The sequence below is a fragment of the Malus domestica genome, chromosome 11 (genome assembly GCF_042453785.1).
Source record: "Malus domestica chromosome 11, GDT2T_hap1".
Taxonomy (NCBI): domain Eukaryota; kingdom Viridiplantae; phylum Streptophyta; class Magnoliopsida; order Rosales; family Rosaceae; genus Malus; species Malus domestica.
In genome coordinates, this window is record NC_091671.1 from 40,565,934 (window position 1) to 40,591,195 (window position 25,262).

Genomic DNA, 25,262 nt, shown 5'->3' on the forward strand with positions numbered 1-25,262 from the left:
TGAGACTCACGTTCACTCTTTATGCCAACGACTTCATCAATTGTTCTACCCCATTTGCTGAAGACCTGATGCGACGTTTTGTTTCAGTATTTACATAGGGTTGCAGTCCTATCGGATTAGGAATGTGATTGTGTAAATCCTAGTATATCTAGGAGTATCTTGTAGTTACCTATTAGGAGTTGATTACCTATTAATCATAAAAGGGTATGAATTCTACCCATCATACTACTATAAATAAAGGCATAAGGCGATGATATAATACACACTTCAAAATTAAATCTCTCATTTTCTCTCTTGTTGCCGTTGGCCCCCTCTCCCTCTTTGTCCTTATACAGTTCAGTCAAATAGGTCTACAACACACTTATTATTTTTCTATTTTTAGTTTTTCAGATAACCTTACACGCACATATTACCTAAATAATTTATTTCTTCAAGGTAAAAGGAGGATGTGGATGGTTTCTTTTGGACATCTCGCCTAATATTAGAGTCAGTTTCTCGGCCACCAATGAACCAAGAAAAACGAAAAAAAATGGGAAGTCTCACATCAGTGACAACTGGAACATAAACAATTTTTCTATCTAGTATTACTCTCGATTTGGAAATGTCTTCCAATCTGGATTTACCCCAAAAGAAAACGTTTTCAAATCCGCTTTTAAAGTTAACCACAACTTAGCGCAAACAAAATCTAAATAACCGGTTGTAAAACTAATTTAAGATTTTGACCGGAAAATATTGCTATCCAACTCTGTCTTTACAGCTAGGGAAGGCAATACGTGCAATTTATCTACCTGCATAGCATGTCTATGAAGCTGAATGCTGTGCAGCAGAACCAGGCCCTGCTTACCTTGAAAAAAGACTGTCAAAGAGCCATCTGCAACCATCTGAAAGAGCGACTGAAGAGAATCATCCTCAAACAAACTTTGTGCTGCCAAAGGATGGTTTGCCAGTGCCTTCATAACATGCTCATCATTCCCTTATACCCGCATAATTATAGGTTAGAAACAAAAAGAAAGTTAAAAACATACCATGAACCGATAACATAACAAACACAAGAGCACAATAACGTACAAGCAAAGACTAAGTTTAGTATGAAAAAAAATGTCACGCACTACTACCGGCTGTTGTTCAAATATGTGAAATATACACCTCAAACAGGGGAAAAAATACAGATGTTAGAATAACAGCAAATCCTGGCATGTTCAAATAATGTCACGATTCAAAATGCTACAAGGTTATACTTGTACCAAACACTACATAACAGCAATTAAGCCTATTGTGTTTTCAAAATCAAACTTTGCATACATTGATGATCCATGTGTAACAAACATGTATGGTTTTGTATACCATTAATTAAAAGCTACCTCAAGCCGACGGACTTGACCAGCATCACCGTCATAACCTTTATCAGCTGTAAATAGTTCATCACGATCAGTAGCCTTTTGGGCTGTTTGAGACATGTAGGCCAATATTGCAGACCAGGCAGCAATAGGGGGAAACTGTTCCATTTTCTACCATTTTTCTCAAAACAGTGGCATGCAAGAATATGTAATCCGGCTTTGGCAACACGAAAATACAGATCAATCAGTGTCTCCTTCTCTAACAAGTTTTGTTTTGTTTTTGCAATAGCATGCTCTACCAGCCCATAAGCCTTCTCAAGCTAGACATTGAACACGAAACCTTTCGACAAGACTCGTTAGGAGCTCATTCATAACATATTTCATAGGAAAATTTTCCGTCTGCACATGCTGCTCATGCAACTTCCATGCATCATTTAGTCTATGCTCATCAATTGCATTCTGTATGTCCCCGGTTAATTTAGCCGGATCTCAAGCCCGGCCTGGACCAAGATCGTTCCCACCACAGTCGAAAAGCAGGTTCCTTTAACTGCAAGTCTCCCTGGTAATCCCAAAACATCTTGTAAACTCTACTTGGCCAACGAAGAAAACCCAAAAGAACACAGAAACCGGCCCCGCATTTGAACAAGCTCGAAGCTGAGGATTCCGAGAACATATAGAGCAGAAAGGGAAACCGAAGTTATCCAACGATGGATGAATTTCTTCACAGAAAAGAATCTTAACCACAAAAACATTTACCACTCAACTCCTAACTTGCCTATTTCTAACTTGAGGAGCAAGTAACCAAGGACATTGAAGTGGCCAGCTTCGTTGAGGCATTTAATCAAGCAGCTAGTGGTTGAACTGAGGTTGAAAGGAGAAAAGCGTTTTACTGGACGTCCAGGTATAAGTTCAAGTTAATTTGGCGTCGGTATGTCCGGATAAAAAAAAGGAGGAAAGTTCGAATATCTAACGTTACAGAGAGGGAGAGAATGAGCTGTGGAAGTGAGGGGGCGAGGGAAAGAAGCCGGGTCGGTTTTGCGAACAAATAAAAACGGGTTCTCTATTGGGCCTTTGCATGGACAATTTGGACCGGTGGGCTGCTTTATTCTTTGGTGTAGTTGGTTTGGTTTGGTTTAATAAAAGAGAATGGGAATTGACTTCCGCTTGCACCAATTTTTCCGTGTATTTATCAATAATAACCAAAATGTAACAAACAATTTCATAAATGTCTTTTTTTTTTATAAAATATTTCAAATATAGCGGAAAAACCACTTAAAAAGACCAAAATACCCTCAAAATTAAAACCAAATAAACATAAGAAACAAAACCCTATTAGAAGCTCAATCGTTCCAAAGAAATCCAAAACTAAAATTGAATTTCCAACATGATCAGAATAACAAACTTGTATAATGAAAAGTGTGATCGATTCATGGCATCCATACGCTTTGGGTATAAGAATTGGGACGAGTTGAGATCAACAATTTAGAACTTACAAATAGGTGTTGTAGATTAATTAGATTGACGGGGAGGAGAAGAAAGAATAAAGTTGGAATGATCCTCTTGTGAATTAGATTGGAATTTGATTCTAATGAGTTAGAAGCCTCAACCAGTGTCATGTCTGCTAAATTGATTAAACAAAACATACTCTTTTAGGACGATCTTGTATCACTTTTAGGACGATCTTGTATCATTTATTGAGGCCAAGTCCTGCTTGGCATATCGGCAGTCCTGTGTCACGAGAGTTTCACACGCAGAAAGTAGCTTTTCTGCAATAGCTATCGGTGTTTCCAGTTTGATTTTCTTTCTTTCCATTCCTGTGCTTGTTGACCCGTCTAAAAAACTATACTAGAAATTCTCAAGTTCAGAGAAATTACTACTTTTCCACTGAGCATCAGATACTGATAGTTCTGCGTAATCTTTCCCAAACATAGAAGCTGAAAGTTTCGCTTCAAGAGCAGATCGCGCAGACACAGGAAATAAAGTCACATGTTCAGTATTCAACAGTTTTTGTGTGTTCTCCTTTATGAATGACGTAGCTTCCTCAAGCTGCAGAAATAATGCATTTAGATAAAGGCAACATGAGGAGAATTGAGAAGCTGAAACAGATAGAACCATCATATTAACTGGTCTTTTCTGCAATACGATTGCTAAAGGTAATATCAACATTCAATATGAATGAAATGCTGGAACCTCATGGGCACTGCGCGGTAGTATCAGATTTATTCAAGACAAAACAAATCATACCTCACTTTCAGTTAACGGGCGATCAGCAGAGATGACAAAAAGAAGCAAATCGGCACGGGGCACAAATTCCTCAGTAAGGCGTTGTTGCCTTTGGAGAATCACATTAGTTCCAGGTGTATCAACAACGTTCATCTGCGTCCAATTTAAAATAAAATAAGTACGTACTACAAAATGTATTTTTAATCATAAAGTAGCATTAATCTAATCCTGGGAAGATGATAGACTAGATGTGCAGTAGATTTTGTTCTGCCTGCAACACACAACTTTTTATCTTGTGCATCCAACCATCATGATACGTATGATATTCAAGTAAACGAAGGCAGACTAACCATATAAAAAACCTATTAATAAGGGATTGTACCATTTGAACTGAATATAAGAGTTTGAAATCTACTCACTTGTTTAAGAATTGGAGCAGGAAGGTGGCATATATATTGACCATCTGGATGCCTTTCACAACGCTGTTCCTCACCAGCATCCATCTCAGTGTACCGTGAGATGTTTATTCCCGAGAAGGGCATTAATAACAGTTGACTTGCCTGAGTTAAATTCACCCAGTTGACATAAAGAGAGAAAGTGTCATAGGAGAACCACCATAAACATTCTGACAGAGTTCATGAATAAAGCCAACTGTAGAAAATGACACAATACTCCCCTCATGATTCTTCTAGCTCAAACATGACAAATAACTAAATTAAGGTGTACTTCTAAAACAGTCAGTTTGGAAGCATTAATCCAAACAAAGACCAAACAAGAACTAGTGCCCTTTGGCAAATTGAAGGCAAGATGACCACTCATGCGACCAAACGTATTGTCCTAGGCGTATACAATAGCAGACGAGACGTAGTGTAGTTAATTCCTAAAGGTTAGCTAAGGGTATATAGATGATAGAACCAAACTGTTTGTCGGGTCTACATTTGAAACCAATAATGGCTTACAAATTTAAATATCACTGAACTTTTTTATTAGCAATTCTCACGAACTACTGCATAACTGTTATCAAAGGCCACCTCAATTCTAAATTCTATATACTATGAAGAAAAGAAGGATTTACATGAAATATAGAGCTAATGCCAATGTATATTCCTGGAACCACAATTTGTTGAAGTTCAGCACACAATTACCACTATAACCAGCAAAAATGGCTCATCAATTTGAGAAACCGCATCAACGAGAAGTGAAACCTCCTCCATCTGTCATTCAAAATCAATATTCCACTTTTAATCATAAAGTATACGAATAAAAATGAATGAAATTATGATTATCTCAATATTAACTTTAACTACCAAATTCTTTAATTAAATGATCACCAGTGGAGCAGCTTTCTGGATGACATTTATTGCTTTAAGCAACACTGATATTTCTGCTTCTATGAACTTTTTTTCTCTATTCTCCAATTTAAGAAAACCAGCAACACTTGTACTGTCGATGGGACCATCATGAGCATCCACATTTTCCTTCTTATATAAGGCGTTATAAGAAGTGAACGTGACAAATATTGGTAACTTCACAGTTTTAAACAGACTGTTGAGTGCCAGAAGAACATTTTCCTGTCCGGCAATATCGTACATAAGAAAGTCAGCTCCTTCAGAGTTGGATGCATTTATGGCACCATCTATATCTTGCACATATCTTGCCACCAAAGGAAGGACAACCGAATCGGATTTAGAAGCCAGCATTGTGCTTCTTGCTACAATGGCAGGAAGACCTATGTAAGAAGAAACAAACACATCATTCACGACGTTACCAAAAAACACATCACTGACCGAGTCCACGGATTTTCGATACCAAATGTACCGAACTTCTATAAAGAAATGAAAAAGCATTACTCCCTTGGGACGAAGACGCGCCCGCCGAGGTGGATTGTACCAACGCCCTAGCCACCCGATAGCCACTACTCACAGTATAAGCACCCCGAAGGTTGTAGTGCCATACTAACCGATCCGGCGGTAAGCGGAAGACAACTCCTGTAACACATCCAATTTCCACGAGCAAGACTCTGTATCAATAAGTGCAGTCGTGTGTCCTGACAATTGAGCATGTTAGTGAAAATAATAATCGGGTGTGAAACACCACTTTCTCCCTTTTGGTCATGTGGTTGAGGGTGTGCGGTCGATGCCAGGACATAACATTGCAGATGATTTTACGGTTTAACCATATTGGTCAAGCTAATGGTGATGCACACCGTCTTGCTCGATTTGCTTTACATATAGGTGTAGCTTGCACTTGTTTTCTATACGTACGAATTGGGGAACTTAAAGGAAGGTAAGGAATACTTGGAGTTAACGGAAGACTTGCCTTCTAGGATTCACATTTAGTGGGATAATGCTTGGTTGTTGTACTTTTTTTTCTTGGTTAAGTTGAAAGCCTCGACAAAATTTTATAACGCTATGTTCTGCACTCTATCCTCTTGTACAACAACTGTTATCAATGAATATCGTACTATTCTCGGGGCACACTTAATGGCATGGATTAGTACTTAGAATTTTAATAAAGAGTTGAGTAATATTAACCACCAATTAGAGAGGAAATGTTCACTCTCCTTCATTAGCACCAACTTGACAAAAGTCAGCACGAATCAGTTTTGGGCGGTTATAAATTTACTGTAAAACGTGAGAGCACAGATTTTTCAGTTCTTCCTTTAGCTCACTATTTACCCGATGTTACCGGAGCTTGAAATTTGCTAAGCATGTCAAGAGCATAATAACGTACAAGCAAATATTAAGTTCAGTATGAAAACAACTACTAGTAGCTGGCTGTAATTCAAATATGCGAAATATACACCTCAAACAGGGAGGAAGACATGATGTTAGAATAACAACAAATCCTGGCATGCTTAAATAATGTCACGATCCAAAATGCTACAAGGTTCTACTTTGCATACATCCATGTGTAACAAACATGTATGGTTTTGTGTACCATTAAGTTAAAGCCACCTCAAGCCGACGGACTTGACCTGCATCACCGTCATAATCTTCCTCACTTTTAAATAGTTCATCACGATCAGTAGCCTTTTTCTTTTGATTGGCTTCATCAGGATCCAGAAGGGCATTGAGAATATGAATGAGACAGCACGAATCAAGGGAGAGATTGTTTATCAATAGGCTGCAAACAGAAAAAGGAAACAAGTATGAAAAGCATACGGTATGAACAGCATACGGTACGGATGAAGGACCAAAAAATCAAAGTTAAAACCAAATAGAGGTCTCCAACTCAGACATGAATGACATTGACAACCGATTTTGGTAACTGGATCCAACAAAAATCAAATGAGGAAAAACAAGTTTTCAGTGACACAAGGTCGATAAAGTGGAGTAAACGTAGCTCTCAATATTCATACGAACGATATATTCAATCAGTGATGGTACTTTTGTTTTGTCATCCATGAACTTAAGTAACAGGTAATTCTTCATCATGGCAACATTTCATGACCCACAATCACGTCCTCTGAAAACGTAAATTTCAAGGAAAAATAAGACCTCTATTTTCTATTTTATTTTGGAGGAAGAAGTAACATTCAATCGAAATAAGGGTTCACACAGACATAAAGTAAAAGAAATGTACCTGATGAGAGGATGAAACCATCAGAGCTAACTACTTAACAAAGAAAAACTCTTACATATATGTTCTGAAAGGTAACAAGCGCTCAATAGAAGCTGGTAAAAGAGAGGAGTATACAGTAGAACCAGTTCTTTTACCAGCCAAGCACATCTCCTAATGAATGGAAAGTAACGAAAAAGGAAACAGAACACATCCTAATGAATTCTCTCCCATTAGGATCAAATAAATGGATTCTCTCCCATTTTCCATTTCCCTGCCCCCTTCATTCTTTTCTATGAAGTCGGATGCTACAAATGAGAAAGTAACGTTTGGTACCTTTCAGAAACATATATGAAAGAGCTTTTCTTTGTTCGGCATTACGTATATCCTCCCTAAGCCAGACACCACCAGCTTCTACCGGCTAAAAATGTTATCATATCAGAACCAAGACATACTAAGGCTGCAGAAAATCACATTAAAATAACACAGCACAAGGAATAGATGTTTCGTTCAACGAAAAGAAGGAAGGCCGATGAACCAATTACCAGGTCTATATGATACTTCCACACATACAAGCAGCAAATCCATGATGCCCATGGTATATGTAGAATCACCGCAATCAGGATTGAAATCTTTGACAGCCATTAAAAGAGCTTTGATCTGCACAGAGGAAACATAAAATCATAATGTGAGAATAATTTTAAAACAATAACAAGAAAAGCATGGATAACGCCATGATTTGAAAATCCACATACTAAAACAGTCAGCATAGCCTGTGTAGTCATCATTGGCTAGCTTATGTTGCTGATAGATAATAAAACTATATGCTTATCCAACATTAGAGTGTATATGTGCGGTATGCAGGTCAGTTGAGCAGTCATAATTAGTATATTTAGGATTTAACCATTGTCAATGAAGTGCACGCATATACTATATTACCATACCAGATGATGTTTGCAAATATATTTTGCTGTGCTCCTGTTGTCATTGACCAAGAGAAGAACAAGAATCTGGAAAGATAACCAAAACTTAGCACAAACAAAATCCGAATTACGGGTTCTAAAACCTAATTTAAGATTATGACTCTGGAAAATGTCGCTATCCAACTATGCCTTTACAAATAGGGAAGGCTATGCAGCAGAACCGGGCTCTCCTTATGTCGAGAGAAGACTGTCAAAGAGCCATTCGCAACCATCTGAACGAGCAACTGAAGAGAATCATCCTCAATCAAACTTTGTGCTGCCAAAGTATGGTTTGCCAGTGCTTTCATAATATGCACAGCAATCCCATGTACCCGCATAATTATAGGTTAGAAACAAAAAGAAGGTTAAAAACATACCATGAACCGATAACCTAACAAATACAAGAGCACAGTAACGTACAAGCAAAGATTAAGTTCAGTATGAAAAAAAATGCCACGCGCTACTACTGGCTGTAGTTCAAATATGTTAAATATACACCTCAAACAGGGAAAAAGACAGATGTTAGAATAACAACAAATCCTGGCATGTTCAAAAAATGTCACGCTTCAAAATGCTACAAGGTTCTATTTATACCAAACACAACGTAACAGCTATTAAGCCTACTGTGTTTTCAAAATCAGACTTTGCATATGTCAATGTGTAACAAACATGTGTAGTTTTATGTACCATTAAGTAAAAGCTACCTCAAGCCGACGGACTTGACCTGCATCACCGTCATAATCTTTCTCAGTTGGAAATGGTTCATCACGATCAGTAGCCTTTTGCTTTTGATTGGCTTCATCAGGATCCAGATGAGCATTGAGAATATGAATGAGACAGCACAATATCCCCGAATGAAGGAGAGAGTGTTTATCAATATACTGCAAACAGAAAAAGGAAACAAGCATGGACAGCGTAGGGTACGAATGAAGGACAAAAAAATCACTCAAGTCCGTCACAACCAAAGAGGTATCCTAATCTGGTGAAATTAAGAAATTCTACCCCAGAAGCTAGAACTTGTAGAGCAGTTAACAAACTTGACATGACAACAGATTTTGGTAATTGGAAGGAAAAACAAGTTTTCACTTTTCAGTGACACAGGGACACTCAAGTGGAGTGAACGTAGCTCAGGATTCATACGCACGATATATTCAATAAGTGATGGTACTTTTGTTTTGTCATCCATGAACTTACATAGAAGTAACGGGTAATTCTTCATGATGGCAAGAGTTATATCTCGTCTGTTGTGTTCAAATACTTCCTGGAAAATTCAGAATCGCGTCCTCTTTTGTACATTTTCATCCAAACCAACATAAATCAACACGCAGAGTTGTGGCAGGAAAAAAGACACTATAAACAGGACAGTAAACTTGAAGGAAAGCATGCTTTGACTAACATGGACAAATACCAAGCAAGACAAAGATAACACAACATTTTTGCTATGATTTACAAAGTATGGCTTTCGATTATCAGTGGCGGGAACAATCCTCTCCCCTACAGGCTACAGCCTTTTTAACAGATGCACAAGGAATTGGTATCGTACCAAGTTTGTTGCATCCTCCTCATCATCATCAGTAAGCTCAATCAATGGATTCTCATCATCGAAAAGCAAAAGCATAGTGCAAAATACTAAACACCAGCTTAAGAGAAAATAAACTAAATAGAAAGCTGATACTAACACTTGCATTTTGCAAACACAGTATCCCCGAAGCACTCTTAGAAGCAGAACAAGAGGAAAATAAATGAGGTTTGTCAGTCTAGCACTCAAGCATAAAGGAAATTACAAACCAACCAACTCAACTATTTAATAACTAGTGGATAATTTCTAATGGCGTTTCCAATATGGTTATTCGATCGTAATTAGTTCGGGAATTGAAGTACCAATCAAGGTGAGATACCGGCGAGTTTCTGCGGCGGAAGGTCCAGCGCAGGTCGACCTCGTTTCTTCGAAGTCACCGATCGGCAGGTCGACCTCGTTTCTCATGGTCCTCAGTGCTCTGAGTCTGAGTGTGAGCCTTAGTCCTCTTCTGCTACTCAACAACGAACGAACGAACGAAATAAATCAGGTCAAATTGTACAGACAACTTCACAGAATTGAGAGAGGTAGAGAGAGAGGGGAGAAAATAATGAAACGTACTCGACGGTGGTTCCGTGGCGGTGGCCGACGGTGGCTCCTCCATGGCCGACGAGCACAAGTCATAGCTCCAAGGACGACATGTCATTTTTCAGAGTTCACACTGATTTGAAAAAAATAAATAAAATAAAACAAATTAAGCACAAGTCATAGCCCCAAGGACGACATGTCATTTTTCAACTTCACACTGATTTTTTTTTTTTTAAATAATAATGAAAAAGAAGGAAGAAGGAGAAGGAGGTACCCATGCAAGTCATTGGCTTGGCTTGGCTTATGTGGGGGTCCCACTGTCAAAGTTTGGCTGTGCAATTAAAAGGAAAGGGAGAAAGGGCTAGCATTGCGCTGCACCGTTTGTAAGGGTATTTTGAACCATGTTGGACTTGCATGTACCATTTTTTTACTTTTCTTTTATTTTTTATTTTATAAAAACTTGTACGTGTACATGTTATCACAAAAGGGATTAGTGTATTTTTTTTTTCTTTTTTTCCTCAATTTTTCTAAATCGGCATTTTTTTTTTTTATCAATTCTACACCTATTCGTGGTTGCACATGACTCATGTTTTATTTATTTGCAATCCAGGGTGAATACCGAGTTCAGTTAAAATTATGATGATTTATTTATGTTAACTAGTAAACATACATACAGAAATTAACACGAGTGAAGCCCGCACAATGTTAGTAATTAAAATCTTGATTTAAGAGGGAATCGTTTTAGGATTAACGACCGAGAAACAATTCATCATGTGTCCAAATTTTGTACCTATCATGTAATGTGTCAAGCAACGGTTAAATTTTATTGTGATAATTGAGCTAGATTTATGTAAATTTTTTGAGCAATTATATAATATATCTCTCACACATCTTCTTCGATCCAATGACCGAATATTAAAAGGTGTAAGTGAAAGGTAAAAAAAGTGTGTTGGTAAATAATCTTGACCGGGCTAATTTCTCCAACTCTTAAACGTTTAAAGATGCTAAGAATATCACAAGCTCCCTTTTCCTTGCTTCCAAGGCCTTCGGGGTACCAATCACATGGATGCTAGAACACACTAAGACTACATGCCCATCCACCTTATCCCCACGATTCTCTTCTCTCACTTTCTGGAGGCCCACGTGGTCACTTTTTGGGAACGCACACTCCACTGATAACAAATTGAAGGTTTTCTGTTTCACTTTTCTGTATCGACCAACTTTTTTATTTTTTTATTAAATAAAAAACATTAATTAAATTTAATGGTGAATCCCTTTCTCGTAAGGGATTGGCACATTGAAGAAAGGTTGCCTTATACCTGTACGGACGGGTTTGCGGTCCCAGATAAAACTAATAACCACCAGAGAAGTCCACAAGCTTTCCGTGGGGATTACAGGTGGGTCCCATCCTAAGGCCTTCATGTTTCAGCGCGCCGCATAGCATTAGCATAGGGGGCTGTAATGATCGCTCTGTCTCTGACCCTCTGTGCCAACCCACAAAATCAAACAATCATTTTTTTTAATTTTTTTTAAAGATATTGCTGAGGTTTCATTTTCCATGGTGACCAACTCTCTTTGCCATTTCTATGAATGACTGTATACTTGTGCCTTGTCATTCAGAATTACGATCTTGTGATATATTTTTTTTATTTGTGAGTGAAATGTTTTAGGTTCGAATCTCGTGGATGACGAATTCAATACCAAATTAGGTTGCCTATTGTGTGGCTTCCAAACTCCCCATCCCCTTAGTGTAAAATATATCGTTGTACTAAAAAAAAAAAAAAAAAAAAAAAGACTTGTGCCTTGTATTTGGTTAAAGGTGTTGCTATGGAGACTAATTATTTAGGCCAAAGTTTGTAATATAATTTTTATGCATTTTTTCATGTGTTTGCACGCGTTTAGTTATTTTCTCCATCGCCGTAACCTAGGAATGTTTTTGGCTAGCCAACAAATGTGTTCAAGAGTTAAATGTAGAGTTGATATAACTCGACGATCTGATTGATGTTTGGCAATACACTTGTATACACATCTGTGACTTGACGAACAAGAAACGCAAACAAGGCGATTAATTTGGATATTGATGGTTAAAATGTTCATAAGAGAAAAGAAAAAGGGCCAATATTAGTGATTACATCCATTTCTCTTTGTTTGGGCCCAAAAATATTGTTTTGGGTCGAGTTTAGAATTGTTCTCGGCCCAGTGTTGGTTGGGCCGAGTTTAGAATCCTTCTCGGGTCAAAGGCCGTGTACATGTGTCGTTGGGGATTATTCAGCTCATGGGCTACGCAGTCGAAGTTGGCAATATCCCATCGGGAATTGGGGATGTGGGTGAGTCCTGTTATGAGAAGGAATTTCGACAGGATCAAGATGCTGGAATTGAATACGGCCTGGTAACGAGTTATGTTCAAAGTCCTAGTAGGAATAGGATTTGGCCGAGATAAAGTTGGATCAGGGAAAAGAGTTATAATCCGGGAGTGATTGGGATTCAATACAGGTTGGCTGCTATAAATAGGGAGGGAAAACATCGAAACAAGCTCTCTCTAATTCAACACACAAATTGCCCTGCGCATACCCTCGCTCTACGCGAAACCTCTAAACAACCTTGAGATTTTTGTTTTCCCTTTTCCGCCAACACATCTTCAGTTATGATAAACAGCATTGTGGAGGCAACCGGCAAACATCTTCAGTTTGGATGAACAGCACTGTTGCCGTAGAATCAGCCAACCGTGGAGCACCTTCAGTTTGGATAAACAGCACTGCGACATGGCCGACTAGTTATATATCCAAGTCTTGATCGAGAAGGATTTTCGAATCCTTATCGGCAGAGGTCATCTCGGCGAAGCGAGGTGTTACAAGTTACTATACTCGGTGCTTTGAACGCCGAGTCGTTTAGGATTGGTTATTCGCAAGTAGGTTTTAAAGTTTGGCATTCTGACGGGCGAACCACTTTCACAATCAAGACATATATTTGTTTTGAATACTTGTGTCCCTATACTTTGGTGTCGATTCGGCGTGCTTATACTTTTACGAATATAATTACGGTGACCGAATCCGGGGTCGACGATTTGTAAACTTCGCAGAACTAGTAGCTTTGTCTTTAAGCTCTAGAACCTAAAGACAATAACACCATCCCAACATCATATGTCATTTCTCATGCATATAAATGAGAGGGAAAAATAAAATTAAGGATAAGAATTAGCGAGAAAAAATAGAGTGAAAGTTTTGCTTATTTATTTGTTTTTAGTTTTTTAATCATTTTTAAGAGTGAAATGACTTGACTATCCTCATATGTTGTGCACATGGTCTCACTTAACGGAATATATGGATGGAATATATGAAAAACTAACGGTAGGGGGCAAATCGGCTAAAAGTCCTTAATTTTCCAATAGCAAAGTTCAGAGGGAAATCAAAAGTTAGGTGAAAGTTCAGAGAGTAAATCGACAGTTTACTCAAAATTTAATAATGTTCTCCCTTTGAAAAATAATTGTTGCCGGTCCTTTTGTAATTGCACTGGAACATACTAGCACCTAGCCACCCGCCATATCCCAATCCATCCCAACATCACTTTTCACTACTAGTCAACTTTCCAAAAGACCAACTCTACGAAACATTTTTGTACGGTTCAACGGTTATCAAATGCCAAAAGACGAGAAAAATTAATATCGCCTTGCATAACTCGATGACATATAAGAATAATTAAAATCTAGACGCTGGAGAAACAATAGCGAATATGAGCAAAACCAAATTAAAAGACCCGTTTGGTAACTATTTGATTTTTAGTTTGTACTTTTTTTTTCGTGTTTGAGATAGATAGATAGCGGAAACGAATAAAAATTTCTTTTGTTTTATATTTATTGAAGCCAACAAGTAACCACTGCTCTTCTAGTTAAAACTCAACAAGGTCAAAAAGTTACAACTTATCTCAACCAACTGGGGTTATTATAAGGGGTTTGCTATTCGCATAGTCTTTTTACTTTTTACTCACTCCTGTGAATTTTTGTTCATTGATCTTCTTCAATTCATTCCCAAAAATTAAGATGAGTGTATGAGAGAAAAAATGTGAAATCCCGTCTCCGAATTCCATTATTTATTTACGTGTTTAGTATTTACGCAATTTTTATCTTTTTATCTATGTTTGCTGATTATTGATTAGAGTTTAGTATATATAACATGATTTTGGACACGTCTTGTCCAACATGTATAGTTTTGTGCGTTTGTGCCGTCGAATTAAGATGTAGGATAATAGATACGTGTCTAAAATCCTACGTATCGAATGTGAAGATGTTTTTCTCATTGGGTGTGAACTAGAGGTAAGGGGAACAACGCATGCGTCTTAGCTCTCACTTAAATTAGACCTCATACCTTTCATCATTTATCGTATTGTTGATAAAAAAGAAGAGGACACAAAAATATCTCATTCTCATAAATTTAAAGAAAACTAATGAAAAAGGCTTGAAAACTTTGAGTTTTAACGATAAGGACAAAACAAAGGGTAAAATGAATAGTACTAGGTTTGACTTTTTAGTGTAAAAATGTGATTTTTCGTTAAAGTGAACAGTATTGCGGGTTTTTCGTTAAAACTCCCTAAATTCAATGTGACGTGCCTTATATTCATATCGTTGTGGGAAAAAAAAATCATATTAAGGTACTAAAGTATATGCAGGCCTCATTTTATTACCGCGTTAGACCTCAATTTACATTGGAATGATTTTGATGTGGAGAAATAATTCAACCTCGATAAAATATCTTTTATGTATTCATTTTTTATTATGGACCCTACCCGCCCCGCCCCATTTTGTATATAAAATAATATGGACCCGTCTCGAACCACTATTAGACTAGACATTGTAATGCTTAGAATTTCTCAAGAAACATGTATGTTTAGTAATCCACGGAAATCACAATGAAAATAAGGAGTAATGTGGCACGGTAACAACGAAGTTGAAAAGGGAATGGGGCCCACACAAAAATGGAAATTGATATGCTGATACGGGGTTTGAAGGAGCTAGCGGGTATTTTTTTATGGCCGTAGGATCTCAAATAACAACTAATCTGTCTGTCATGCTTTAATGGGGTGGATAGATTTTTAATTTTCACGTACTCTTCCTTAATTTCAGCCGTCTGATCAAAATAATTTGAAAAAGAAATGAGCAAAGAGTAGGGGAAGGGCACCATCAACTGTAAAATATATTTTTCGGTCAATTCAAAGGTCACATCATTTCCTCCTCTCTCACAGCTACCCAACGCAGAAAAAGAACATGAGTGCATTTCGACAGTTCTTCAAGCGGCTGACTGGAGCCAAAGCAGGAGGTACCTCCGCTGCCGCCGTTGAACCAAAGGTGAAGGTGGAATACGATGTTTCTTCGTCCCACCCCAGACATGTGATCAAAATTTTCATCCATCCAGAGGACGAAGAGAGTATCAACCTCCTAGCCGGCAGTGCAGATCTTTTCTGGAAGTCCGGCAGAACACTGTTAAAGGCGAAGGAGAGTAGGCTGAAGGAAGCGTTGAAGGGTGAAGGCTGTTGCTTCAGCCAGCAGAGTGAGGAGCGCATCGTTTCCCTGCTTCACCAGTCGTGTGAGAACACAACCCGTCTTGAGTACCTGGAGCAGGTTGCAGAACATTACGCAAAATATGGACTCACAAAGGGGTCTCCTCCTCCTCCTGTCCGTCCTCTACCACCGTCGAAGCAGGAGGCAAATGGCAACAACAACGGGAAAGGCAACGGCGACGGGAAAGGGCAAGGGCAAGGGAAAGGCGAGGGCGACGGAACCATTCGAGTTGACATTTTAAAAGGTAAACTCGGGACTCTCAAATGTCAATGAGTAAAAAAATTAATTATGGCATTCTTCTTTCTTCTGTTTGCAGATTAGGGTTTGTTTAGAGGTCGTTTTGGGATTTATTTTTGTCTGAAAGTCTTTTTAGAGGAGGAAGGTTGCATATATTCACTGTTTTAACCCTCTTGATTTTTCGTTTGGATTTGATTCAATTCGTGAATTTGCCAATTATGTTTGTTTTTGTGTGATTAGAAAATGGAAAGACATTGTTGTTGGGAAATAAAAATTCATGAAAGCAGTTTTTATAATTTTTGTGTGGTAGTAAATTGGTAATGAAGGCACTGCATTGACTTTTTATTGTTCAATCGTATGCAGGATCATTTGGTGGAAGAGCAGAATGATGTGAATAAAATTTTGAACATTCAGGCTAAGAAAGGAACAAAAGAGTTTTTTGATAGTTTCTTTTAGTGAACGAGGCAGATTTTGTCAGTAGGTTTTGTTGCTCGATGAATTTGGATTGTAAAAATTGGAATGCTTTTTAGCTGGTTAACCAACATATGAAACCTCCATCTTCGTTTGTGGGTATTTTGAACAAAGACTGTCTTCCATGTCCTCTTTAGGTGGGGGGATTTTTTTGTATAGGGATTTGGGATGACGCTGGTGACCTTTGTGGTGGTGTCTGTTCGTATCCTGCTTCTCTTTAGTTATGTTTCTGGGTGTGCTGGGCACCCCTCTGTTTGTTTCTTGGCCTTGGGCCTTGTTGGTTCTATGAACATATGAAACCTATCCTATCCTAGGCTCCTTAATCCTTGCTAAGCTAAAGCTAAAAAGAAGCCCACTATATAGAATGTGAATAAAACCCGAGTTCCTTCAACTCATCGTCAAATCCTCCTCGTTTGCTTTTGAGCCCTTAATATTTACTCATCACCATGGGCAATTCCATCTCCCACAGGCAATCCCATGCCCACCGGACAAGCTCTGTGCATTAGTTCAATAAGCCCCGCTAGAGAACCCGCAGCAAGTCATCGTGGAATTCGGGTCTGCTGTCTCCCAATAAAGGGCAACCCCGGCCCATTGCCTGCAGACGACACGGAAAAGGTTTACTTAATGCTGCCAATTGAGCGAGGGAAACCAGTGTTGTACATCGTCATCCTAAGAAATCCGTGGTGTTCATTTTACGTGCAAATTTGGTTTTACAATCGATTTCGCCAAGGTTTTCACCTTTGTTTGCTAGAATATGCCTGGCAAGTGATCCCGGGCAAGCTTTCGTGTTGCCAAACAAGGACAAGGAATATTTTCATTACATTAGATTGGCGACTGGAGATTTAAGGAATTAATATGGAGAGAGATGATGAGGGAGCTTTCATATAGTTTTGACAATCTAGCTGAAAATACAAGAAACAAGATGAAAATCATAAAACCTGAATCTATGAGAAGCAAATTACTTAGTTGACCTAACAATGGCATTGGGGGGGCTTGGCCGCTTGGGAAGCAAGCAAGGGCAAAAACGGACTCACATGTGGACCGCCCGGATGCCAATCGGATTGGAGCCCGTTGGAATATGTGGCAAGCAAGCTATTAAAAAATCATACGACTCTCCAACTTAAAGACTAAATTGGTATTACAAATTATAAATATTTTGCGTCATCTATTAAGCAAAACAAGAAGGGGTTCAATAGTTACAAACTCGATCATCAGCTATGTGTTTGTCATAACTCAAATAAAAACATTCTTAACCATCACTGGAATTAAGATCCTCATGAAGCACGTCGTCTTGGTCAGCTGTATTAGCTGTGGCAAAGCTAGCTACTTTGTCTTTGTGAACCCTCCATTTCGTCTTGCGACATGGACATCAAAAGGCTCGGACTTGGAGCAAGTATGAGGCATTTGTCGTCCATGCTGCCTCCTTCCGTGCGGATAGAGAAAGACTCTTTCGGGTTGACAGAAGCTCTTGGTAGGGGTGGCGGGCGATTGTATTGACGGTAATAGTGGTCTTGGTGGAGGAAAGGACGAATACTAGAAATGTATTGGGCATCAAGACGGAGAATTGTTGATCCCCTCACAAGGCCGAAGGGCCCTTTTGAGCGTACCGCACGCATCAAGTGTTTCCAGCCCGTCAAAGTCAAAACTTGTGGAAACTGAATGGTGTGCCATATAAGGCGGTTGTGATGCCAAAAGAATTTGAATTGAAGTTGCCATGGAGAATCGCTGGTGAATCTTCCATGGGGTTTGAGGTGGAAGAGAACCGCTGGGTGTGGAAAGAGATTTCAGTTTTGTTTATTTCTTTTTTCAGTTTTAATCAAAGGGTGAATTAGGAATTTTAAGAAAATATTTTTTGTATTGGGTGTAGAAAGAGGTTGAATGGATTCCAATAAAATTTCCCTTAGTTTTATCTCAGACTAGACTGATGGTAATTATGCAATAGGATAAAAAAAATAATTAATATTTAAAATTTAAGTTGGGGGTAGAAAGAAGTTACATGGGTTTAAATAAAATTTCTCATTCTAATTTCGAATGACCCTCGTGGCTTTTGGTTGAATGAGTTTTGTAATGAAGTAGATTATGGAAAAAAATGGAAATGACTGTCATCAGTGTTTTTGTGAATTAATTTAATATTTATGCCTTGAATAGATTTGTGGCCAATAAATTAGATTTAGAATTCATTCTTTGATTCCGTAATGTTCTCCTTAATTACTACATGGAACTTGCCCGGGATTCTGGAGGCAGACGAAATGAATTTCAGAATTGACATGATATGAGATGCATCACAGGAATGTTTCTGCTGCTACGGTTGATGAAGTAACCCATGCCACACTCCTAAGAAAAGCTCCAACTACCTTTAACAGAAGCCGAGTTGAGTAGCTTCTCACTCGCTCATCTTTCAAATGGCATCAATAAACCGGATGTCAAAAGAAGGGGGATTAATCTGCCACATATTTATGTTTGCGTATTCCTCCAAACATTCTTTCAGTTGGGCTTCACTGTATCCCTGTTCCAAAGCAACCATTCCACATGGCTTGAGACAAAATAGGTAGAATTTCGGACAGGATCATCACGTATTTTCACTTTTGAGATATATTTTGAATTTCTGCTACTCTGATTTATATAGCTATATTCTTATCACTTCCAAGTTTTGTACTAGTTGTTTGACATGATAAGCAGTGCAGTTCTCTGACCATCGATCACAAGATGCTTTGCAAAAACTAACCTTCCTGAAATCAGTACTGCTGAGCCTTCCAAGGTAAAAGTGCTGCAAAATTTACCGAATAACTGATGGCTCAAGTGGACTGAAACCAAGAGCCGGTGATACTTTATTCTGGTGAAAATAGACAACATGCCTAGCCATCTCAACATCACTATCCCTATCTGCTCGATCCAGGATTAACCATCAAGGATCAAATCTCGACAAAAGGGCCAGTTGAAGATTAATGTTTTCAGCAGGAGTTCTACGCAGGTTATTTCTCCCCCTTTAAGAATATAGCAACCATAGTAAGAGTTCGCATAGATTTTACACGAAGAAAGTTAGCTTCCAGGTTCCAGCAGTAAAAAAGGTACCACATAACTAGAGCAATATGATTTAGAAGAGAAGCAACAAAGAGTAATGCCCCAAATGAACCAGATTAAAAAGAAGTAGAAAGATTTGTACCGTGCTGGATTAGCTGCAGCAAGGACAGGAGTTCGTGTATAAGTGTTACCATACATGTCCAGTGACTGATTATGCAATGTAACTTCTGGCATGAGATACTAGCTAGTCAAAACAAGATTAAAATGCATATGACCCGTTACCGACCACACAATTAAGTGAATTTTCACACATCAACAACAACAACAACAACAAAGCCTTTTCCCACTAAGTGGGGTCGGCTATATGAATCCTAGAACGCCATTGCGCTCGGTTTTGTGTCATGTCCTCCGTTAGAACCAAGTACTCTAAGTCTTTTCTTAGAGTCTCTTCCAAAGTTTTCCTAGGTCTTCCTCTACCCCTTTGGCCCTGAACCTCTGTCCCGTAGTCACATCTTCGAACCGGAGCGTCAGTAGGCCTTCTTTGCACATGTCCAAATCACCGGAACCGATTTTCTCTCATCTTTCCTTCAATTTCGGCCACTCCTACTTTACCTCGAATATCCTCATTTCCAATCTTATCATTTCTTGTGTGCCCACACATCCCACGAAGCATCCTTGTCTCCGCCACACCCATTTTGTGTACGTGTTGATGCTTCACCGCCCAACATTCTGTGCCATACAACATCGCTGGCCTTATTGCCGTCCTATAAAATTTTCCCTTGAGCTTCAGTGGCCTACGACGGTTACACAACCCGCCGGATGCACTCTTACACTTCATCTATCCAACTTCTATTCTATGGTTGAGATCTCTCTAATTCTCCGTTCTCTTGCACGATATATCCTAGGTAGCGAAAACGGTCGCTTTTTGTGATCTTCGCTAGATTGCTCCGATCATTAGTGTGGATAAGTATATAAATGGATATAGATAGGAAAGCAAACACAAGATGTACGTGGTTCACCCAGATTGGCTACGTCCACGGAATAGAGGAGTTCTCATTAATTGTGAAGGGTTTACACAAGTACATAGGTTCAAGCTTTCCTTTAGTGAGTACAGGTGAATGATTTAGTACAAATGACATTAGGAAATATTGTGGGAGAATGATCTCGTAATCACGAAACTTCTAAGTATCGGAATGTGGTATCGTCTTGACTTGCCTTATCTGTCTCACAGGTAGATGTGGCATCTTCTCTGGAAGTACTCTTCCTCCATCCAGGGGTGGTATCTTTAACTGGTGGAGATGCACAAGGTAATGTATCAATTTCACTTGAAGCTTACTTGTAGTTTCAGGCTTGGTCAAGCGCGATACAAACCATGTAGTAGGAGTCCCTCAAGTTGCCGAGCTAGGGGATTTGCTGAAAGAGGTGACAGACAAGGTAAGCAATCAGAGCTCCGGCTGATTGTTCACATTCTCCCTATCTTGCAGGCAGCATGAAGGATAAAGAGAAGAAAAATGAGAAGAGATGATATGGGATACTTTTGCTTTTGAAGAAGTAACTTTCCACAGGCTTATTCTTGAACTGAGCTGGAGGGTTTTCTGGTTTCCTCCAGAGTATAAGGCCGACTGAAGAATTTGAGGGTCAAAACAAGTCCATCAAATCTAGAGTACGTTCGACCCTACTGATATGGGATACTTTTGCTTTGACAGAGTAATGGATGTATCGGCACGTGTGCTGTTACGCTTGTCTCCACATGCTTCCTTGTATCCTTCTTACTTGCCCTATCTGTTCTTCAGGCAGATGCGGTATCTTCCCTGGAAGCATAAGATGTTGAAGATGAGTACTCGAGAGCAATGCCAGGTAAGTAAGTTCCAGGCAGTCAGTTCCTGGCTGGAAGCTTGATTCCAAGTGCTGACTGATTGCTCTCTTTCTCCTTGTCTTGCAGGTAAGAACAAGGCCAAAGGAAAAGACAGGGAAAAAGCATGATATGGGATACTCTTGCTTTTAACCCTGATGATATGAGATATTCTTGCTCTAGTATAACTTGTTTGCAGAGGTATTATCGGGGGGAAAGAAAGCTGAATATTTCGAAAGGCTTCGTTGAGAGTGCCCTCTCATATATGAGGAAGGGTTGAGCATTTTTGCAGGTCTGTCTGTCCGTTGGGGATGGAGGTTGACATATATAGGAGTCTCCTTAACAACAAGTAGTAATGCTATTCCTTTACCCTGTCAGAGCACTTTGAAAAAGTGGTATGTGGTATGTGGAAAGCTGATGTTGCGTGTGAAGATTACAGACAGCTTTATCCAAGGAGATCCGGCTCTTGTAGTTGGGAAAGTGTTGCCTCTTCGGTTTTCGAACAAGCAATCCTATCAGGGATCTGGCTCTCGAGATTCGGAGAACGATGTCTCTTCGATTTTTGAGAAAGCAATCCTGCTGGGGGTCTGGCTCTCGAGATTCGGAGAGCGGTGTCTCTTCGATTTTTGAGAAGGTAATCATGTTGGGAGTCTGGCTCTCGAGATTCGGAGGGCGGTGCCTCTTCGATTTTGGAGCAAGCAATCTTGTTGGGAGTGTTTTCTCGAATGTGAGTAAAGGTTGGGCATGTTTGCTAGTCTACCTTGCCACGAAGCACAGAGGTTGACACACAGGGACTTTCCAATTATCCAGCAATGGTACTGTTCCTTTACCCTCTCTTCGATTTTTGAGAAAGTAGTCATGTTGGGAGTCTGGCTCTCGAGATTCGGAGGACGGTGCCTCTTCGATTTTGGAGCAAGCAATCTTGTTGGGAGTGTTTTCTCGAATGTGAGTAAAGGTTGGGCATGTTTGCTAGTCTACCTTGCCACGAAGCACAGAGGTTGACACACAGGGACTTTCCAATTATCCAGCAGTGATACTGTTCCTTTACCCTTGTGGGTAATAATATGGGGTAGCTAGACCTTCAAAATTTATGTGTCTAAACTTTGTTAGTGCTGTTTCTTTGCTATTCTTTTACCCGTCTTGGTCAGAGCGATGTAGTGGAAGCTGCAAGCTTCACGTGCTCAACTTTGGCAGAGAACTTTGGCAAAGTTATCTGTGATACACATGAGCTACTATTGCGTGTGGGAAGTGGGTGATTGAACAGTAAGACTCATGTGCTTTCTACTTCACCAGAAGTCTTCGACAGAATGCCCATAATTTCCGCAAAGCTGAGTGTGCGTGTGACAGGTGCTGCCAAGGCTGGAAAAGTAGGTGCCTCTTCGATTTCTGAGATCGGCCCTCGTGGTCTCTGAGCAGCCCAACTTTTGAGAAAGCAAGCGCCTATTCGATTTCTGAGATCGGCCTTCGTGGTCTTTGAGCAGCCCAACTTTTGAGAAAGCAGACGCCTCTTCGATTTCTGAGATCGACCCTCGTGGTCTCTGAGCAGCCCAGCTTTTGAGAAAGCAAACGCCTCTTCGATTTCTGAGCAGGCGCCTCTTCGATTTCTGAAGCTCCGTCGAGTGCAGATTTTTATAGGGGCTGGCATTAAGTTCCAAAGCACACTTAAATCTCCACCAGTAGAAGCTCCATTCTTACACTTCTAAGATCTTGATTTGTTCGACCTCTTCTCTCTTCAACACCTTTGAAAATGTCTGGCCCCTCCGACCGTCGTTTTGACTTGAACCTTGTTGAAGAGGCAGCCCCGCCTTCTCCAGACAACATATGGCGCCCATCCTTCGTCTCCCCTACTGGTCCTCTTACCGTTGGGGATTCCGTTATGAAGAATGATATGACCGCTGCGGTGGTGGCCAGGAACCTTCTCACTCCCAAAGATAACAGACTACTGATCGGATCATATTTATATATATTTTTACTTCGAATTCACTCGTCTTTTCTTAGTTAGTTCCTTATATTTTTGAGCTATTTACGTTATTTTTATGTTTATAGGATTTGTTATGCAAAGAAAATAAAAATAGCACAAATGAGTTTTAAATAATAAACAGAAAGAATATTGGTTTTATTTTTGGATTGGGTTTTATTTTGGTTTATTTTGGTTTATTTTATATGCATTGAATTGATTGTTTCATAGAATATTGGTTTTGGATTTGTTACTTGAATTTGTTCTTAATTCCCAACTGCTACTAATTTAGAGTTTATGATACAAATTAGTTTTGTATTATTTTGTCAAGGAAGAATCCAAGGACAGCTAAGGAAAGAGAAGGCTGTCTTGCAGCCTTGAGAAACAAAAGAAGAATATAGAGAAAGCTGCCTTTGCAGCGTGCAGAAAAGGAGAAGATGCGGGGAGTGTGAAGCATGGAAGAAAAATAATAGAAGAGAATCAAAGAGCTGCTTTTGGCAGCTAGAGAAAGTGACACGGGAGAGAGTAGCATGTGAAAAGAAGAGGACAGTGCGCCAGGGAGCATGTGAGAGGACAGCAAAGGCTGTCTTGGCAGCTCAGAGGAGTGACACGGAGGCAGAAAACGTAAGCTGGAGAAGGGGTCAGTAGGAGAATAAAAGGAGAAGTGGGAGGCTGCTTTGAGAGAGGGGAGAAACCGAGAGGCTGTGGGCGCGGGAGAGAGGAAAGAAGGCTGCCTTTTGGGCAGCGTGTGAGACCAGTGAGGAGAGGGGAGGACGGGCAGCTAGAGGGGCAGCGCGAAAAGGAGAGAAGCAGGAGAGAGGTCAGAGGGCAGGACAGGCGGGGTGACAGAAGCTTGAGCCTTGACTGACCAGAAACCAAGGCTGCCCTTGGCAGCGCAGAAATATAAGCTAGAGAGAAAGGGGTAGCTGGAGAGAAGGCTGCCTTTGGGCAGGTCAGCACGCAAAATAAAGGACTGGTCAGCACGGGGGGAGAACGTGAACAACCAGAGGCTGCCCTTGCAGCCTGAAGCTCAGAAAAGAAGGGTGCGCTGCTCTTGGCAGCACCGAGGGCAGAAAATGGCAGCGCACGGACGAACAGACAGCTCTCTCCTCTCTCGGTTAATTCTCTCCAAATTTATATTTTACTTTTGGTTTAATTTGATAATAATGTGTAACTAAATTTATTTTGGCTAGAGGTTAATTCAAAGCCATGATTATATTTGTAATATGAATTGATTACATCCAGTTGTGATTCATAAGTTGTGAATTCAATTTACTTATCCGTTCGTATAAAAACTGATTTGTGTATGTTGGTTGAGAGTGCACGCTTAATTTTCATGCATGAATTTGACGCTAGAATATAAGAGAGTTTCACCTAATCGTTATGAACTTATATTCATAAGTAGTGAAGGTTGCTAGTCACAATCACGTTAAGTAAATTCTTGGCATAAGTTTCATGCAAATCATAGTAACGAGTGTCTCGTCAATGCTTATGTTTTTCATAGAACTTAATGATTCTTGCTTGTATCTCTATTATGCAACTCATGTAGGGAACTTGTAGGGAATGTTTTGGGTTGTCGTATGCAATCATCCAACCCAATAACTTGTGGAAAAACTGAGGGTTAATTAGTGCAATTCACGGTTAATTTGGGGCGTTGAGTATTCATAGCTTATCGAAAAGCAACTGGAAATCATTTTGTATGCAAGTATAACATGTGTGGAGAAGAACCCTCTAGCTAGTCCATCACCTATCCTTTCACCTTAATTTCATGTATTTGTCAATTCTGTAATTTATTTAAGTTAATTTACTTCTTGTCAAAACCAAACCCCCCCCATTATTAAATTATATTATTTAGTTAGTTTTCTTTATTGTTAGTCTTTTAATTTAATTTCCGTCCATTTCAGTTCCTAGTGTTTAATTTAATTGTTTTCATTATTTTGAGTCATTTTAAGTGTGTTTCGAGTTATTAGAGTTTTTAGCCTAATT

General features: G+C 39.5%; 3 protein-coding genes and 1 pseudogene across 11 annotated transcripts; 1 reads left to right on the plus strand and 3 right to left on the minus strand.

Annotated features, from left to right (window-relative positions):
- Nucleotides 1-2,684: 2,684 nt before the first annotated feature.
- LOC103418075 (probable transmembrane GTPase FZO-like, chloroplastic) lies at nucleotides 2,685-4,241 on the minus strand (annotated as a pseudogene).
- Nucleotides 4,242-4,553: 312 nt separating this feature from the next.
- On the minus strand, nucleotides 4,554-5,552 carry LOC139189327 (probable transmembrane GTPase FZO-like, chloroplastic). Its single transcript, XM_070808125.1, has 2 exons — nucleotides 4,892-5,552; nucleotides 4,554-4,774 (listed from the first exon to the last, which is right to left on the minus strand). The coding sequence occupies exons 1-2, from the start codon at nucleotides 5,405-5,407 to the stop codon at nucleotides 4,691-4,693; spliced, it is 600 nt and encodes a 199-aa protein (XP_070664226.1). The 5' UTR covers nucleotides 5,408-5,552; the 3' UTR covers nucleotides 4,554-4,690.
- Nucleotides 5,553-6,302: 750 nt separating this feature from the next.
- On the minus strand, nucleotides 6,303-10,350 carry LOC114819694 (BEACH domain-containing protein A2-like). 9 transcript variants are annotated; one of them, XR_011573153.1, is made up of 6 exons: nucleotides 8,788-8,980; nucleotides 8,234-8,384; nucleotides 8,066-8,131; nucleotides 7,667-7,781; nucleotides 7,458-7,542; nucleotides 6,303-6,686 (listed from the first exon to the last, which is right to left on the minus strand). XR_011573153.1 is itself a non-coding variant. In XM_070808126.1 (4 exons), exons 1-4 carry the CDS (start codon nucleotides 8,989-8,991, stop codon nucleotides 6,679-6,681), a joined length of 393 nt encoding a protein of 130 aa, XP_070664227.1. In that variant the 5' UTR covers nucleotides 8,992-9,206; the 3' UTR covers nucleotides 6,543-6,678. The 9 variants fall into 9 exon arrangements, 1 of the variants encoding a protein (XP_070664227.1); XR_011573150.1 differs by lacking the exons at nucleotides 8,066-8,131; nucleotides 8,234-8,384 and adding an exon at nucleotides 10,221-10,350 and having other exon boundaries at nucleotides 8,788-10,110; XR_011573149.1 differs by lacking the exons at nucleotides 8,066-8,131; nucleotides 8,234-8,384 and adding an exon at nucleotides 10,221-10,350 and having other exon boundaries at nucleotides 7,146-7,542; nucleotides 8,788-10,110.
- A 5,031-nt stretch (nucleotides 10,351-15,381) lies between these two features.
- Nucleotides 15,382-16,559, plus strand: LOC139189369 (uncharacterized). The gene is made up of 2 exons (XM_070808305.1): nucleotides 15,382-15,982; nucleotides 16,339-16,559. The coding sequence occupies exons 1-2, from the start codon at nucleotides 15,445-15,447 to the stop codon at nucleotides 16,362-16,364; spliced, it is 564 nt and encodes a 187-aa protein (XP_070664406.1). The 5' UTR covers nucleotides 15,382-15,444; the 3' UTR covers nucleotides 16,365-16,559.
- Nucleotides 16,560-25,262: the final 8,703 nt, after the last annotated feature.